Here is an 18190-nt window from a genome sequence, read left to right as displayed (position 1 = left end):
CATAAACCCTCCGCAGAAGCCCTAGGTTCGGGCCAAGGTGGGGCTGAGAACTGGCCCGCTGCATGCCGGGATCTGGAGTCTTTCTTCACCCAACTGCAAAGCGCTCTGGGATTGCCCGGCCGCTCCCATATCTCGCGATGCTATCGTCTCTTCTTCGCCCTATGACCCCCCCACCTTAACGTGTTTTTTAAATCCGCCAATGGGAGCGCAGGGTAGGCTCGAACCAGCCAATCGGAATGCGGGGACACCGGGAAATTTAAATCGCGCCGGCCGGCTGCACGAGCCACACCGTCTTTGGGGTGATCCGTGGTGGACGTTTTGAGGGCAGCTGACCTGCAGCCTGCGCGCCCCGGACCGCCTTCTGTGGAAGCCTGAGCCGGCCGTGTAGGTACGAACTCAGGCCGGAGCCCAGCCCGAGTGATAACGGCAGATGTGCAGGCCGCCCTCCGCTTGCGGGTGGCGGGAGGGGAGGCCGGGCGTACACGCCCGACCTGGCTCTGGCCTCCCTCGTTGACGAGGCCCCGGGGGCGTCGTTCGTTGACGAGGCGGCTGGTTCGCGGTGCGAGTGCTTAGGTTTTAGGGCGTCGAGGCTCTGCGAACCGCGGCTAGACCTCTGGCGCGTCGCGGCAGGGAAAATCAACGAGGCCCGAGGGTGAGAGTCCCGGGAGGTGGCCCAGCGCCTCTCGCCCCTCCTCCGCCCGTTCCCCGCTGCATCTTCCCGGGTGGGGGGCAGGGGAAGGGCCTGGAGATGGGGGTGGCAGTTGGAAGAACTGTCTCTTAACACGTAGGCCCAGGGCTGGCTGAGACAGCGTCGGAAAAGAACAGCACCGAATGAAAGATAACAAATCGTAAGGAGGATTTGTACTTTTGTCCCCTTTCGGCGATCGCTCTTAAAGTCTGAATGAAGCACAGTTGATATCAGCCTTGTTAAGTGCATTCACTCGAAATTTCTGGAAATGAAAATGCGAGATGCTGTGGATGCAGAACTGTGTCTCGAGTTTTCAGTGTTGACACGGAATGTTATGGAAGACTCCATAATGTGATGATGAGCCAAATATTTCTTTTAATTTTCAAGTGTGGAGAATGTACCTATTTTGGCCATTTAAAGACAATAGAGGGAGCCTCCAGGATATGGATTTATTACCCGTAGGACATAGGTTTTAACTGTGAGCTAGTTCCCCTATTTTGCCTTCGGTTAACTATTTAATTGAAATAGTCCAGTTGCACTGTCCAGTATGGTAGTCACCAGGCTGATGTGGCTAGTCCGGTTGGGATATGCTGTAAGCCTAAAGTACACGCAAGGGATTTTGGAGAATTAGGATGAAAAAAGTGTAAAATATCTCAATAACTCAAAATATTATAACGTTGAAATGCGAACATATTGGATGTGTTGGGTTAAATAAAAGAGATTAAAATTAATTTCACTCATTTCTTTTTGCTGCTTTGAAAAATGTGGTTGCTAGGATATTTAAATTTATACAACTTGCTTTCTATTTCTGTTTCTGATGGAGCACTGCTCCAGGAAGTCTCAGCCCTTCAGAGGGGAGGGGACTAATATTGTTTGGCCAGTTCACTATTTCATAGTGCTGAAAAAGGAAGTTGCTCCTCTAATATACAAGTGTGGATCCAGTATATACTTGATAATTTTAGAAGCTCTTCTTATTGACAAAGCAAAATGATAAAAGGGGAATTTTTTCTCTCCAACTTACAGCTTTCTCCCTTTGTCTCATAACCATGTCCACCAACGAGAATGCTAATTCACCAGCTGCCCGCCTTAACAGATTCAAGAACAAGGGGAAAGACAGTACAGTGAGTACCTTCTGTTGCTTTCCTATGGTATTTTTCAAATGGAAAGGTATTTGGGAAGGGATCAGAACTTTGAGGAAATTTGAAATAAACGTCCTCACTTCGCAACAAAAACTGATATAGTAGGTGAAGTGGTTTATCTTTTTCCAAGGAAATGAGGCGGCGCCGAATAGAAGTTAATGTGGAGCTGAGGAAAGCTAAGAAGGATGACCAGATGCTGAAAAGGAGAAACGTAAGCTCGTTTCCTGATGATGCTACCTCTCCACTACAGGAAAACCGCAACAACCAGGTAAATATATATTTTAGATTATGAATTACGGCAAACCCACAAAATCAATATGGTGATTTTCTTAGAAATTTAAATAGTAAGGGGCTTCCGGGTGGCTCAGTGGCTTAAGCATCAGGTCTTGGTCTCAGGGTTGTGAGATGAGCCTCGCTTTGGGCTCCACACTGGGTATGGAGCCTACTTAAAAAAAAGAAAGACATTTAAATAACATTCCTAGCCTAATGGTTTTAACTATCAACTCTGTGAAGATCTTTTTTTCTGCTCCCAGTCAGTAATTCTGTTGGGTTGTCTCCTTTCCTACCCACTCTCCCTAATCTACTGAAGCTGATTCCAAGGTTTCCTTTAGCTCTGAACTCCCTTCAGGTTTCCCTGCATTTCTAGCCACCAGTTCAGTACCTTGACTAGCCAGTCCAATGTTAACTGAAAGTTAGTGTGTCTAGCACCAGTCACTTTCTGCCTTTTTGGGGTGTTCCTGTTTTTTGTACTTGTCACCAGCTTTGTTCAGATCTTTTTCCTCCTGAAATATTTTCAGTGGTCTTCTAATTTATCTTTCCCTTCATTCTATGCCACATAATACTTACCTAAACAAAGTCTTAAAATACTGCTTTAGACCTCTTCTTTCTCTGCTTAAAAACTTCGGTAGTTTTAAATCCATATTCTTTGAAAAAAAAATTTTTGTGTGTGTAAATTAGATCAATCTTAGATTTTCAATTTCGTTTTTATCTTTCAAAGATACTGGGAATCTTTAGTGCCTCAAATTTTTTTTTTTTTCCACCGAATAGTACCTATGTGCTATTTCTAGAGTACTATATTCAAATCCTATCTTCTTATAGCACTCCTTGGTCATCCTAGCAGGAAAAATGTTCCCTTTTCAGGATTCCCATAGCATCCCAGCTGTGCACTAAGATGGAGAGTAAATGCTAACATAACATGAATATTCACCATTTGTTTTATGGTTATCTATTTTTCACATTTTCCTTAAGTTGTAAGCTCCTACAGAAAAAGGGATGCTGTCTATTTGAGTTCACTGTAGCACTGATTCTCAAACCCTTCTACTGTGATTACAACGTGAAACATTTTTGTAGCACTGTACTGTGGAGATGCAGAGATTATAAGCTTAGATACAAAAATCCCCAGCACGTTGCCTACATAACTCCATCCCTTTCTCCCTGACAGCATATCTGAATGCAAGTGATTGAGACTAATGCAGGAACAACCTTCAAATTGCTCTAATTTCATTTATTAAATTGTTCATAGTCTCTTCTTTTAGTGACAAAATAATGGGATGATACTACATAACTAGAGATTCCAGTGAGTCATACACCAAGTTTGAGCACTGTTCTGCATATGAAAGAATGAATATTTAATTAATAGCCAAAATTAAATGTGAGGCTAAACTTTTAGTAACTGATTATAAACCTAAAAATGTCTTCACAGTGGCAAGTAGGGATTTTATTGTTTGTATTTAATGTTAAAAATGAGAATTTGTGCAATTAATACCACTGTCCTTGCAGGGCACTGTAAATTGGTCTGTTGATGACATTGTCAAAGGCATAAATAGCAACAATTTGGAAAGCCAGCTCCAGGCTACTCAAGCTGCTAGGTAAGTCTTTTCTGCCAAAGCATGGGTAACCTAAGATAGCAGCCCTTTTGGATTTTTTTGGTGGGAAAGAGACAGTCAGATGGCATGGGTAAAATAAGAGTTAGGTTTGCCATAGGCCTATTTTCATTAGAATCTTCCCTTAGGTGAAACTGTGATTTTGTATAAATCACAGTTGCCTAAAGTCCTGCCCACCCCAGTGGTAATCACTGTTAATCTTTTGATGTGCTTTTTAAGTATATTAACAAAGTTTTTGTCAAGGTGGCATTTCAAGTTGGTGTCAGAGAAAGGAATTATTCAGTAGGTGGGATTTGCACATTCATTTAGAATGGCGCATTTACTCTTACTTCTATCAAATACGAATATTTGTGACATCCATAACAAAGAATTAACAATTTCTATAGTTTGACAGTGTGCTGAAAAACAAATCCAGGTGACAAATGATGAAGGAAAAGATGCTTAACCTCACTAGTAGTTAGGGAAACACAGATTAACAATGGTAGTGTAATTGTGTCAGACTGTCAAAGTTTTAAAGTGACAAGATCTAACGTAGTTTGTGGGGATGCAGAGAGGAGGCTATTTTACATTATTGGTAATATTTCAATTTTGGGGAAAAGGTAATTAAAGACACCACGTGTGGCAGCACTATGCAACCCAGTCTGTTCATCTCTTCTTAAATTCCAGGAGATTTCAACATTTAGTGCATTACTTTAAAAGGTTATCTCAAGTTGAATTGCATTTTAAATTGATTTTTAAAGTTAATAAACTTCTCTTGTTAATTATCTTCAACTTTTGTTTCTCTTTCCGCTTACCCTTAGGAAACTGCTTTCTAGGGAAAAACAGCCCCCCATAGACAACATAATTCGGGCTGGTTTGATTCCAAAGTTTGTGTCCTTCTTGGGCAGAACTGATTGTAGTCCCATTCAGTTTGAATCTGCTTGGGCTCTCACTAACATTGCTTCTGGGACGTCAGAACAGACCAAGGCTGTGGTAGATGGAGGTGCTATCCCAGCATTCATTTCTCTGTTGGCATCTTCCCATGCCCACATCAGTGAACAAGCTGTATGGGCTCTAGGAAACATTGCAGGTACTTGGATTTAAAATTCTTTTGACCATCTCTAATCATACTGAGGTTGGGAGAAGTGCCTTGTCATAAGTAAGAGTCACCTGTGTGTTAAGATTTAAACTTGCTTGCTTTTAGTGCTTATAGAGGGGTATTAATGGCGTCTAAGTAAGTTAGGGAATTTCCGAGAGTATTGTCTTTGTGTTAGGACGCTGGTGCACTCAGTCACTGAACATTGATGGTGCTAGACAAGTAGATTATGATTAACCTTGCCTTTTTTTTTAGGTGATGGTTCAGTTTTTCGAGACTTGGTTATTAAGTATGGTGCAGTTGACCCACTGTTGGCTCTCCTTGCAGTTCCTGATATGTCATCTTTAGCAGTAAGTTGCTAACATAAGTCCGGTTACTCAGTTCTTGATTCTAATTTTTCCCACCCCCTCAAAATATAGAGGGACTTCTCATTGCATTTTTCTTTCCCCTCAGTGTGGTTACTTACGTAACCTTACTTGGACACTTTCAAACCTTTGTCGCAACAAGAATCCTGCACCCCCATTAGATGCTGTTGAGCAGATTCTTCCTACTTTAGTTCGTCTCCTGCATCATGATGATCCAGAAGTATTGGCAGATACCTGCTGGGCCATTTCCTACCTTACTGATGGTCCAAATGAACGGATTGAAATGGTTGTGAAAACAGGAGTTGTGCCCCAGCTTGTGAAACTTCTAGGAGCTACTGAATTGCCCATTGTGGTAAGTTGTTAACTTGAGAATATAAACCATAAGAAGCATGGTCAATTGATACTAATGTTGACACATTGCCTATTTTAGGCCATGAGGAGCCTCTGACTTGTCAAAACCTTTAGGGTGTAGAGTTTTTGAGCAGTGTTGGAAAAAATAAGAGATAATCGTTGGCATCAACATTTTTTTTTTTTTTTCCTTTTCAGACTCCTGCGCTAAGAGCCATAGGAAATATTGTCACTGGGACAGATGAACAGACTCAGGTTGTAATAGATGCAGGAGCACTTGCTGTTTTTCCCAGCCTCCTAACGAACCCCAAAACTAATATTCAGAAGGAAGCTACGTGGACAATGTCAAACATCACAGCTGGTCGCCAGGACCAGATACAGCAAGTTGTGAATCATGGATTAGTCCCATTCCTCGTTGGTGTTCTCTCTAAGGTAATGAAGTCTTAGTACTTAAACAAAGAATGTTAGTATTTATGGATGGACATTTGGTAGAGCTGTGCTTGATAAGATTCTTAATGTACCAGTGTTGGGTTCTAAGTCCTTTGCTAAATAGTGGCCAGTAACCTCTTTCACTTACGGTTGGATGGAATCAGTTAGTAGTTTAGTCCTTGTTTTTCTATAACGGTACTTTTGGGGTCTTATTTTTACAATCGTTCTGAAGTAAACTTGTTTCCTTATGTTTATTAGGCAGACTTTAAGACACAAAAGGAAGCTGTCTGGGCTGTGACCAACTATACAAGTGGTGGGACAGTTGAACAGATTGTATACCTCGTTCATTGTGGCATAATAGAACCATTGATGAACCTCTTAACTGCAAAAGACACCAAAATTATTCTGGTTATTCTGGATGCCATTTCAAACATCTTTCAGGTAAGTCATAAGGTAGCATTTGAATTTGGGCTTGATGGTAATTGATGATATTTAGACTCAGGGTAGGACAGCTAAGGTTACTCAGTAGGGCCACAGAATTAGAAAGGCTGTTTATGTGGGGCACACTCTCAGTAAGACGTGACAAGGGATTATAAGAGATTAAAGGAGATGACAAGTGGGTGACCTGAATTGAAATCAAGTCCATATGTGGACAGGATTCATTCCTATCTATTTTGTCAGAAATCTTTAATTCTCCAATGTCGTACTGAATTTTGGTACAATTAAAATTTGATGACTTAAAGTTATCTAATTTTATTTTTCTTCTGGTTCCCTTCCTAATTAACCCGAGCATGCTAGCATGTGGCACCTTGTCACAGTAGTTGAAGGTAGGTAGGTCCTGCCTAATGACTTTTAAACTTCTGATATGGAAATTTTACCTAGAACAGTCAAGTCTGGGATAATGATGCTTGGTGTATCCATCACCCAGCATAAATAATTTGTCAACATTTGGCCTATTTTCCTACTCTCCCCTTACCTAAACCCTCCAAATTTAATTATTTTGAAGTATATAGGTTATTTCATCTGTATATATTTATGTATTCTAAAATTTGAGGACTGTAAAAAAGGCTAACCACAGTTTCATTTTTATACCTAATAAATTCTTGATATCAGCAAATAATCCAATCAGGGAAATTTGTTTTTATATGGCCTAAGGGCCATCTTTGCCCTTATACGATGGTTCTCTACCTTGACTACACTTTGATGTTATCTGAGGTGCTTTTTTAAAAAGATCTTATTTATTTATTTATTTACTCACTCATTCAGTCATTTATGAGACAGAGCATGTGTTAAGGGGGGCAGGGAGGGTGGGAAAGGGAGAGAGAATCTCAGCAGACTGTGTGCAGAGCCCCGTGTGGGGCTCAATCCCATGACTCCTGAGAATCATGACTTGAGCTGAAACCAAGAGTCAGATGCTTAACTGACTGAGCCACCCAGGCGCCCCTCAGGTGCTTTTATAAAACAGTAATTTTCTGGTCTCATCATAGACCAATTGAACCTGGATATGGTGTCATTTTTAAAGTTGCCCAGGTGATTTTGATGCACAGAAATGATTGAGAACTACTGTATGATCTGGCTGAGTGCTACAGAAGTAGCTGCTAAGAGCAAATACAGATCTGATCACCTTGAATTTTTAGAAAATGTAAACTGAGCCTGGGTGGCTCAGTCAGTTAAGCGTCTGCCTTCAGCTCTGGTTGTGATCCCGGGACTCGTGATCCCAGAGTGCCGGGATGGAGCCCCACGTTGGGCTCCCTGCTCAGTGGGGAGTCTGCTTCTACCTCTGCCCTTCACCCCACTTGTGCTCTCTCTCTCTCAAATAAATAAAATCTTTAAAAAAAAATGCAAACTGGAGATAAAACCATCTCATAGGGTTGTTGAAGGAACTTTTCGAGTGGTTGTCTGATATACATCAATACCCAAACATAAACATTATTTTCATTAAAATAGAACATTCAGTAAATTTGGAATTTTTTTTTTAGGCTGCTGAGAAACTAGGTGAAACTGAAAAACTTAGTATAATGATTGAAGAATGTGGAGGTTTGGACAAAATTGAAGCTCTACAAAACCATGAAAATGAGTCTGTGTACAAAGCTTCATTAAACTTGATTGAGAAGTATTTCTCTGTAGAGGTGAGTAAGATGGTAATGTTAACAAGAATTTGGAAAATACACAAAGTCAAGCCTCTAAGATTTTTTTTCCTTATACTTTTTAAATGAGCCCGTGCCCTTGTTAAATATGGCAAAATATCAGTGTGAGTAGGACATGATGTATGTATTTGCTCCTCAGATGTTTGGCTTGATGATCATATAATCTTTAACCAGAAATTTTTAAAATTTAAAAAAAATCACCACTCTACTTTCGAATGAGTAGTCTTAGGGACTTAATATCTTGAGAGTAAGTTTGTGTAGGAGTTGATGGAGAAGTGGGCCAACCCTACTAATAGGCCATCTTCCTTCCCATTTCCTACTGAAAAGTGACAGGTGGGGAAGTAAATCTCTCTTGTGGTAGCATCCTTCACCCTTTCAGAATCTTCCTCTCCCAGGTGCTCCTGAATTAGCAAGTTTCAGCAGCTGTCCCTCCCCTATTTCAAATATTGAAATACGGTTCAGCATTAAAGGTGTAATATGCAGATGAAGACCTTAAGAATAAATATAGACTTCTAGACAGACTGCTGCCTGGAAATGTGCTGTGTTTGTGGAATTATATTGTTTGGTTCTGTTTTTTAATACTTCCAGGAAGAGGAAGATCAGAATGTTGTGCCAGAAACTACCTCTGAAGGCTATACGTTCCAAGTTCAGGATGGCACTCCCGGGACTTTTAACTTTTAGATTGTACAGCTGAGGCAGAAAGTTGTTTGTTGTGTACTCTGTTCGGTAGAAGTTTGTCTTACTGTTTCTCTACTAAGAACTCTTTTTAAATGTGTTTTGTTATTGTAGCACTTTTTACAAGGAAACTCTACTTGACCAGTTCCAAACTGTACAACCTGTATGAAGCTCCTCCTCTCAGTGGGTTTCTTATTTCTATGTGGAATCTCTCCTCTCTTGCAGTGTCCTGTAAATAAAGATTAAATTCCACTCTTTTCTTTACTTCACCGTACCTATGTATTGCTTTCTAATTTGGAGTTCTTAAGATTGCAGGTGAAGGGTGCCGGACCCAAACCCATGTGAGTAACCAGAGGTGTGGTTCTGGTTGCATACATGGTTTGATGTCAGGTTTGTGAGGTCATCAAGGATGCAAGGGTGATAACTTTTTGTCCTGCCCACTTCTGAGTTCTGGCTTTGCTCTAGGCTGCTTCCATTCTTTGTAAATCATGGCTGTTGGTGCTTCCAGATGTCATATCCACTACACACCAGTCAGAATAGAATTTTTCAGAAGTTTGCATAGAAAAATGAACAAAATGTCCCAGAAGCCCTCAGCCAAGATCTCCTTAAATCTCGCTGGCCAGGGAGACGGGATAAATATATATATATATATAAAGTTTAATCACAAGTCTCCTAGAGCTACAGGTAGAATTCATTCCTCCCAAACTTCAAGGCTGAACGTGGTTTCAAAGGTGTACGTTGGTTTACCCAGAAGTTCTGTTTAATTGGTAAGGGGTGGGGTCCAAGTATCTTTTTAAAATTTCATCCCCATATGCTCTGTACAGTCCAGGTATAAAGCCACTAATCTAAGGAATAGTTACGCTATTAGCAGTATAGGAAATGGATTTGGGAGAGAGAGAGAGGGAGGGTTAACCAAAGTTCACCACAAGTCTTAGGACAAATGAAAGGCACCTTAAAAGCACTACTATCCGTTTCTCTGTTGGTGAGTGGGAAAGTAATGAGCCAAGCCTCCACTGCTGAAGTCGGACGGCTTTGCCTGCTTGTTTTTCCACAGAAGTTCTAGAGCTGAGGTGGTGGAGGTGGGCATTTGGGTTGAAGACAAAGTGAGTTGGGGGGTGCCTGGGTGGCTCAGTCGTTAATCGTCTGCTTTTGGCTCGGGTCGTGGTTCCAGGGTCCTGGGATCGAGGCCCGCGTCGGGCTCTCTGCTTGGTGGGAAGCCTGCTTCTCCCTCTCCCACTCCCCCTGCTTGTGTTGCCTCTCTCACTGTGTCTCTCTCTGTCAAATTAAAAAAAAAAAAAATTAAAAGGGAGTTGGGACCACAGAGGGCTACTGTATTCCGTAAAATAAGCTAGTTTTGCAAGTTAGTGGTAGTATAATGCAACAGATTTCCGTTTACTTTGTCTCCGTGGGAATAAACGTAAGGATATTCTTACCCCCTCAGCTCATCAGTCTGCACCTAAGTACATTTTGCCTTTTGCAGATAACAGGCTTTTAAAGTGGCTGCTATGAGATATATATATTTAATGCTTGTTTAGGTGTAGAAATAGAGAATACTTTGGCTAATGCTTATTTAAAACACCTCCTGCAGCCAAGTTTTTAATTTGGAATACGGAACCATGTTACCCCTGGTCCTCCTGAGCTCAGGGTGTCCTGTTGGGAGCCCTGGTCATTTTCTCGGCTTGTTGTATACAAAGGCTTCCATAAAGGGGAGGCAGAAGTCACAGAACTGCAGACTGCCCTTCCTGTCCCACCTACTTGCTGCACTGCCCTTTTTTCCTACCCTTGCTCCAAGGTAAGTCTCTTAGATGCCGGACCCCAAAGTCGTGAATGTGAGAAAAAAGAACATGGAAGTAGGGGCACCTGGGTGGTTCAGTCAGTTAAGCGGCTGCCTTCGGCTCAGGTCATGATCCTGGAGTCCCAGGATCGAGTCCCATATCGGGCTCCCTGCTCTGCGGGGAGTCTGCTTCTCCCTCTGACCCTCCCGCCTCTCATGCTCTCTCTCTCTCTCTCTCATTCTCTCTAATAAATAAAATAAAATATTTAAAAAAAAAAAAAGAACATGGAAGTAAACCTGGAGACCAGAGGTTTTTGTTGTAGGAGAGGTGGGGCTTAGTGGGCTGAGGGACCAGTGGAATACACACTGGTAGGAAGCCTGAGGTCTGTCGTATTCAGAGGGAAAGCATGACCTGGTAGTGAAGTAATTGCCGGGAGACAGCTGATGGCCAGAAATACATTTTCATATCTGAGATAACATTTTTAGCATGCTGGTTTCCTCTTCAGCCACCAACCTTTTCCTCGTTAGCAAAGTGTTAATGTCTAAATAGCTTTTATGAATGCACATTTTGTAGCTCCTATCAGTTTTAAGTCATTTTTAAAACTTTAATAAATTCCCTTTGCCCATAACTCTCAGTTTTGTATTAGTTTGTAGTAGGTAATAGGGGTGGGAAGGTAACACTTAAATTTTCATGAGGCAAATACCAAAGGAAAATCTGGCACTTGTGCTGTGGCAAAAATCCTTAAGTGTTAAGCTGTGGTTAGAGGTTGAACATCAGTGTTAAAACACTGCACCGGGTGTTGATTCTTTACCTTACTGATTGTATCAGGTTTAAGTCCTATTAAGCTACTATTTTTGGAATAAAGTAGGACATAAACGTTCCGTTTCTTAAGGTTGTTGGATTATTCCTTCACCCCGAATCTTTCTGTGGCTGCATCATCACTGAAAAGATAAAAACTGGATAATTTCGTTATAGTAGATCTTCGGTGTTAAGTGGGATTTTGCTTCAGCATTTGGCCTCGAATTGCTTTTTTTTGAGCTTCCAAGAACCAGGTCAATTAAAACCAAAATGGTGTTCACCAAAGTGGTATGTTCCTTTTTATCTTACCAATAGTTCTAGGAGCAAAATCTTCAGTTTGTTGGGCAATTGGAACCCTTGTGAGATTACAGTACCCCAAGTTCAGAAGGCCATGAAGAAAAGTGAAGCTGGCTACTCCTTGCCTCCCTCCACCCTGCTGGAGCTTGCCAAAACCCAGCTGGCTGAATTTGGAAAGCCCTCGAAACATGTCATTAATGGTGCTTTCTTTTGAGAGTGGGCTGTTGACCTAATTTGTGATGAACAAAACCTGGCCAAATCCTGCAGCGCCCCTCTCCCCCAAGGGAACGTGTAGTGAAAAGTGTTTAGCAACATCACGGAGTTAATTCTCACAACCTCAGCTAATAAAGATGATAAAAAACACTCAAGCTATTAAATAGGGTTTTGTTTTTTTATTTTTATTATTTTTTTTTGAGGGCAGAAGAGCAATTTAATTTTGAGCATTTGTATGTTAAATGGCATGTTGCTGGCGTAGTTTGAAAGCATTATTCTGGTGTCTTATAAACGCCTCTTTCCTCCTAAATATTTGGGACACTTTCCTAACGCTGTGTAGGAGTTGTATGTGTCAAACCTTTTCCTTTTGATCAGTTGTGCATTCCTCCCAGGCTTTTCACAACCGGGAATGCGCTTCCCCATCCTAGTTCTGGGATTTGTGGTGGAAAGGACTAGGCATTAGGAGTCAGCTCTGCGTGAGTGCAAATGCTGCCTCTTCTGTATGTTCTGAGTGACCTGTGGGTCATCAAAATAGCACAATCCCTAGTATAAATTAAGTTCTCTACAGATAGTAAATACTATATTAGTAGTGTTATCTCAGGTAGTATTCTAGCCACAGGACAGATTTTACCTTCTAGGCTAAGTTTACTATTACTCTTTTTTAAGATTTTATTTTAATTTTTTTTTAAGATTTTATTTCTTTGACAGAGAGAGGGAGGAAGAGAGAGAGCACAGCAGGGGTTGCAGCAGGCAGAGGGAGAGGGAGAAGCAGGTTCCCCGCCAAGCAGGGAGCCCGATGCAGGGCTCGATCCCAGGTCCCTGGGATCATGACTTGAGCTGAAGGCAGACACCCAACTGACTGAGCCTCCCAGGCGCCCCTAAGATTTTATTTTTAAGTAATCTCTACACCCAGTGTGGGGCTCGAACTTAACAACCCTGAGATCAAGAGTCACATGCTCGACAGACTGAGCCAGCTGGGCGCCCCTTCTTTTTTGTTTTTCTCATCATTCACAGCCGTACACCAACATGAGACGCCCCATGGATTTGTTTCTATACTCAACAATAGGATTCAATCCAAAAATTGGATGTTTCGTGAGCCCTCAGGCCTTTTAAAGGCTGGCCTTAGCTTTGCAAACGGTGCCTCCCACCCAAGGAGAGCCCTTGTAGCCTCCCCAGGGAGAGCTCTGTGTTCTCTTCCTGCACCCACCGTTTCCCTTCTTAATTCTGGCCGACAGAGTGTTGGGAGCACCTCCTCATCGAACTTCTCACTGGCCCTGAGAACAGCCACCTGAGCCACCCAAGTCCAGCTTGGCCATGGTTTGCTTGGCAGCTTGTCACTAAAAACAACAGATGGGCCCTTCCCAGTGACAGGAAGCTCCTCGAACGCACTGAGGCAGCAAAACAAAACTGTATTTTCTTCTCTGAACAAGTCTTGATGTTTAGAACTTGAACAGGTTGAGGCAGAAATATTGGAAGCTTACCCATAAAAACAAGGGAAGACGAGGAAGGATTGGATGAAGAAAGCTTTGAATTAACTGAAACTGAATGAGAAGTCAAGGTCTGATATATTGATGGTAGTTCCTGATGGTAGCTACAAAAAACAAACAAAAAAACCACACCAAAACCCAAAAACAATACATACCATTTTTGGGGCACAACTGTTGGAATACGGGAGAAGTGTGGGAAAACACGTAGAATCAAACTCTGATTTAGACCAAAGTTTTAGGTGACTAGTGACTGTCCCAGTACCCTTCCTGCCCATCCTCTCAACCAATTGTCTCTGTCCTGGGGAAACATTAGTGACTATGAAGCTTTTTCCTTTCTTTCTTTTTGGTAACTTTGTAAGGTAATGTTTCCTGGTTATAGAAATAGTAACTAATAGTCGAAAATTTAAAACTACAGGATACCAGAAAGAGTAAAATAAAATCTCACCATATAATTGTACCTTTTTTCATCGATAGGAATCCTTAACCTGAGTGACCTGAGATGCAGAATAGGCCTTAATGGGACCCATGAGCCCCCCCAAATTGTATGCAATACGTCCTTGTGAGCTTTTTGGGAAAAGGAGCTCAGAGCCTGAAGAAAATTAGGTTCTCAGAGGTGTAGCCACCTTCAAAATACTAGAGACCTGAGGTATAGATCTTTCCAATTTACTTTCTACACTCTGTAGTGCACTTTTTTTTTTTAAGATTTTATTTATTTACTTGAGGGAGAGGGAGAAGCAGACTCCCCGCTGAGCAGGGAGCCCGACTCGGGGCTCGATCCCAGGACCCTGAGGTCATGACCTGAGCTGAAGGCAGACCCTTAACCAACCGAGCCACCCAGGCCCTCCCCCCACTTTTTTTTTAATGTCACCATCTGAGTTCGCTTCACGTGGTGGTTTGGCTCCCCTCCCCTTAATCTTTACACCCAAGGTGGGCTCAAACTCATCACCTTGAGATCAAGAGTTGCCTGCTCTACCGCCTGAGGCCAGCCAGCGGCCCCGATTCACATGGTAGTTTGAGACCTCAGACCAATGACCTTGGCTGTGACAATTTGCCTACAGGACTCTGGTTGGACAGGAGTTGTAACTGCTGTCCCTAAATTTGATGGCATTTGGCTGACATTCATTCCAAAAAGCATGATGAAGTGCATAAGAATGTGGCACCTCTCCCCGGGGAGCGAAGATAGCAGGCAGGGCTTTGTAGTTCTCCCCCTGGCCTCCTGTCCAGCATCCCCGCCAGCCCCAGAGGGTGGGCAGTATCCACAGGACGTCCCCACGGACTGCAAATCACACGCTTCCCAAGGGTTGGATCCCAGGCCTCGCTGGCGCAGGGACAATGGCCGCTAACTGTCATTAGGAAGCAGGGAACCTGCCTGGCCTTCACCAGCAGCATCAGGTCTGTGTCGGGGGCTGGCTTCCTTTTTAGGCCTTGCTCCTGGCTCTGAGGTAATAGCTGAAATCCCGCTGGTAGTTCTGCGGTGGTGATGGCGCTTGCCCTTTCTCGTAGGAGACCCAGGGGACAGCTGGCTCCCAGATGGCTCTGATACCATGACCCCACCAACATCCTGAGGTGGATATGCTTGGGACGCTTACACTTGGCCTGCCGGGGCGGGATGCCTGGGGACCCCCAGCCTGGGAGATTTATGGGCTCGGGCCTTGGAGAGAGCAAGTCTCTAGAGGTGGGATGCAGCTAATCAGTTTCCTTTGGTGGAGTGTTCTAGAATGATGCCGAAAACAGAAGAGGTTGACCTCATCCCTACCCCACCCGAAGATTAAGTGAGGATGAGCAGATAGCTAGCAAGCTAATACTGACATTGCTAAATTACCTGGCAAAGAAAGTTCTTCATATTCTCCCTCCCTCTCTCTCTCTCTCACACACACACCCCAGAAGAGTGCTCTTCAGGGTATGTTCTTTAGGACATGACATCCACATGAGCCAAGAAGATCATAGGCTTCCCTTCCCAGAGGGAGTATCCATCCCATTCAGGTGAAAATGGGCAGCAAAGCTCACATAGTTTCTTGTTGCAAAGAAATTCTTCAGCGTCTATTTCCTGGAGATAATGTAGAGAATGCTAGCAGGTTTCTAACATACTTCAGCTGTTCAGGAAACACTTTACATAATTTCCTGCTCTAGAGAATAGGAGGAGGCCCAGAAAGTTGGAAAGTATTACGCTTCTTTCTCTACGGTCTCAAATGCACTTCGCAAGGACTCCACACGCCCCCTCCTAGAAACTCTGTTCTTGCTCTCGCAGCCCTTTCACTCGGGAATGTTCTTTTTAAGAGGGTGGCGAGAACCCTCGTCACTTGGACTTCCCATAGCATCCTGGCCTGAGCTGTATAAGAAACTTTGCAAATGAGAACTAATTAAGCTTGGAGAGCCCCCGGAGAGGGCTCCCAGCCGTCTGAAACGCAGCCAGCTCTGCGGTGGACCGGCCGTCGTTTCTGCCCTCCCCAGCAGCTACAGCAACAGGGCAGACAGAGGAGAGCGAGGAAGGCTGACCGCCTCAGCTCACCGAAGGTGCAAGGAGAAAGCAAGTTAGACACCACATCCTTAACTGCCCCTTCACTTGCTTTTTGCCACCTCCAGTGGGGGTCAGATACCGGGGTTTCAACTGGGTCATTTAGACTTTTGAGCAAGATTTCAGGTAATTGCGAACAAAAAAAAATAAGCAAGCTTAAGATTAGTTTTAGCCTAGGGGCGCCTAGGTGGCTCAGTCGATTAAGTGGCCGATTCTTGGTTTTGGCTCAGGTCATGATCTGAGGGTCATGAGATCGAGCCCGGTGTGTTGGGCTCTGCGCTCAGTGGGAGGATTCTCTCTCTCCCACTGCTCATGCTCTCTCTCTCTAAAATAAATAAATAAATCTTATTTTTTTTTTAAGTCTAAAGGAACAGTTCCCAGTCAAGGGCAATTTTTGCCCCCTGAAGGAATATTTGATAGTCTGGAGACGTTCTTGATTGTCACATCTTGGGGAGAGGGATGCTACCGACATCTAAGTAGGAAGAGGTCAGGGATGCTGCTAAACATCCTGTAATGTGCAGAACAGACCCCCACAATAAAGAATTATCTGGTCCAAAACATCAATAGGGCCGAGATTGAAAACCTCTGGTCTAAAGTTTCTAAGTGATTCACCATTGACTTGTGTCCTCTCTCTCAGCCCTAAATCTTATGTTGGTGACCTTTTAGCCGATTCAAATTAGGATCCAAGCTCCTGGGAGCACCGTGGGTTCCTGGCTCAGCCCTGCCGTAGATGTGCCTGCAGGTGATGACATTCTCCTAAGCCGTGGGGTGTTGGAGACACGTCTCTCACCACCCCGTATGTTCCCTGGCAATGAAACGCTTTGTGCCCCTAGTGAGTGGTCTTTCCGAAAGCGGAACCACTTTTTGCATCGTTCCCTGTTGGGCCCCAGAGCTTGGAGGTCCTGTTTTCCCTTCAGTGGAGAGTGAGGCATTCTTTTCCTCCAGCAGGGCCGATTCGGTGAGCAACTGTTTCTTTGTTCCCTCCTCAAGACCCTACTGCCAGGGAGACCCCAGGCTGTGGCCACCACAGTGATACTCAGCCAATAGAAAGATAGCAAGGAACTTCATTTCAACCTTTCCTTAACTTAAAAACTTGAAAACTGTCTTTTCTGGGGGGGAAAAGAAAACACCATAGGAAACCCTCACCTCACCCAGGGAGCCCCCTGGACAGCCCCGTGCAGCCTCTCCTTCCCCTCTGCCACCCACCCCCTTGGCTTCCTCCTCCAAGTCTTGGTGCCCCCCTGGGTGAACTCGGGGCCAGCTCTGGGCACTGGCCCACCCCATGCCCCTGATAGACATTGAAAAGGAGAGAGTCCACCCAGATCTCGTCTGATTTGGTGGTGCTGTGGACCCTGAAAAGTCGCCCTGAAAGCCAGGCTGCCTGTGGTGCTCTAGAGAAGATGCTCTTTCCCTGGGTGGCCGTTCCCGGTGGGTCACCTGCTATTCATTAATCAAGCCAAACGGGCTCCTAAACGTGACCTGACAACTATGTTCGTTTCCTCGGGTGGCTATAACCAACTGCTACAAACCAGTGGTTTCAACAACAGAAATGTATCGTCTCAGTTCTGGAGGCTACGGAACTGAGATCAAGGTGTGGGCAGTTTCCTTCTTTTTTTTTTTTTTTTAAGATTTTATTTGAGAGAGAGAGAATGAGAGACAGAGAGCATGAGAGAAAGGAGGGTCAGAGGGAGAAGCAGACTCCTTGCTGAGCAGGGAGCCCGATGTGGGACTCGATCCCGGGACTCCAGGATCATGACCTGAGCCGAAGGCAGTCGCTTAACCAACTGAGCCACCCAGGCGCCCCTGGGCAGGTTCCTTCTGAGGCTGGCAGGGAAGTCTCTGTCCCAGGCCTCTCTCTCTGGCTTGTTGATGTCAGCCTTCTCCCCGCATCTCTTCACGTCGGCTTCCCTCTGTGCATTCTCTGCGTCCAGCTGTCCCTTTCTATAAGGACACCAGTCATATTGGATTAGTGCCCACTCTAATGACCTCATTTTAACTTGATTGCCTCTCTAAAACCTCCTCTCCAAACGAAGTCACGTGCTGAGGTCCTACGTGACTTTTTGGAGGAGAAAACAACAACTAAATGCAGTCCATGATCTGGGATTGGATCCTTGACTGAGGAAAAAAAAAATGACATTAAAGAGATTCTTGAGGCAGTTAGCAAAATTTGAATATGGACTCTATGTTAGATAATATTAATCAGTATTAAATCTCTTGTTTGGAAATTGTACTGTGGTTGTGTAAAAAAGTCTTCTTGCCCTTAGGAGACAACATGGCAGTGTTCAGGCATAAAGGAGTATGCATCTTACACCCTAAAGTAATTCAGAGAAAAAAATATTAAAATTATAAATATCTA

General features: G+C 43.7%; 1 protein-coding gene across 2 annotated transcripts; it reads left to right on the top strand.

Annotated features, from left to right (window-relative positions):
- The first annotated feature begins 275 nt into the window (after positions 1-275).
- KPNA2 (karyopherin subunit alpha 2) lies at positions 276-9034 on the top strand. Of its 2 annotated transcripts, none has more exons than XM_021678416.2 (11): positions 276-388; positions 1712-1809; positions 1958-2095; positions 3607-3695; positions 4511-4779; positions 5041-5135; positions 5239-5502; positions 5697-5930; positions 6186-6368; positions 7907-8056; positions 8663-9034. In XM_021678416.2, the coding sequence occupies exons 2-11, from the start codon at positions 1735-1737 to the stop codon at positions 8753-8755; spliced, it is 1590 nt and encodes a 529-aa protein (XP_021534091.2). In that variant the 5' UTR covers positions 276-388; positions 1712-1734; the 3' UTR covers positions 8756-9034. The 2 variants fall into 2 exon arrangements, with proteins under 2 accessions (XP_021534091.2, XP_044777511.1); XM_044921576.1 differs by lacking the exon at positions 276-388 and adding an exon at positions 536-559.
- The last annotated feature ends 9156 nt before the right edge of the window (positions 9035-18190 follow it).

This window comes from Neomonachus schauinslandi, chromosome 15, assembly GCF_002201575.2.
Source record: "Neomonachus schauinslandi chromosome 15, ASM220157v2, whole genome shotgun sequence".
Classification (NCBI taxonomy): domain Eukaryota; kingdom Metazoa; phylum Chordata; class Mammalia; order Carnivora; family Phocidae; genus Neomonachus; species Neomonachus schauinslandi.
This window is presented reverse-complemented; position numbering and strand designations above follow the sequence as displayed.

Bases quoted from the DNA above. Each gene is read 5' to 3' on its own strand.
- KPNA2 (XM_021678416.2), top strand. From the start codon at position 1,735: ATGTCCACCAACGAGAATGCTAATTCACCAGCTGCCCGCCTTAACAGA. The intron at 1,810-1,957 runs GTGAGTACCTTC...TCTTTTTCCAAG, and splicing joins ACAAGGGGAAAGACAGTACA to GAAATGAGGCGGCGCCGAAT. The intron at 8,057-8,662 runs GTGAGTAAGATG...TAATACTTCCAG, and splicing joins AGAAGTATTTCTCTGTAGAG to GAAGAGGAAGATCAGAATGT.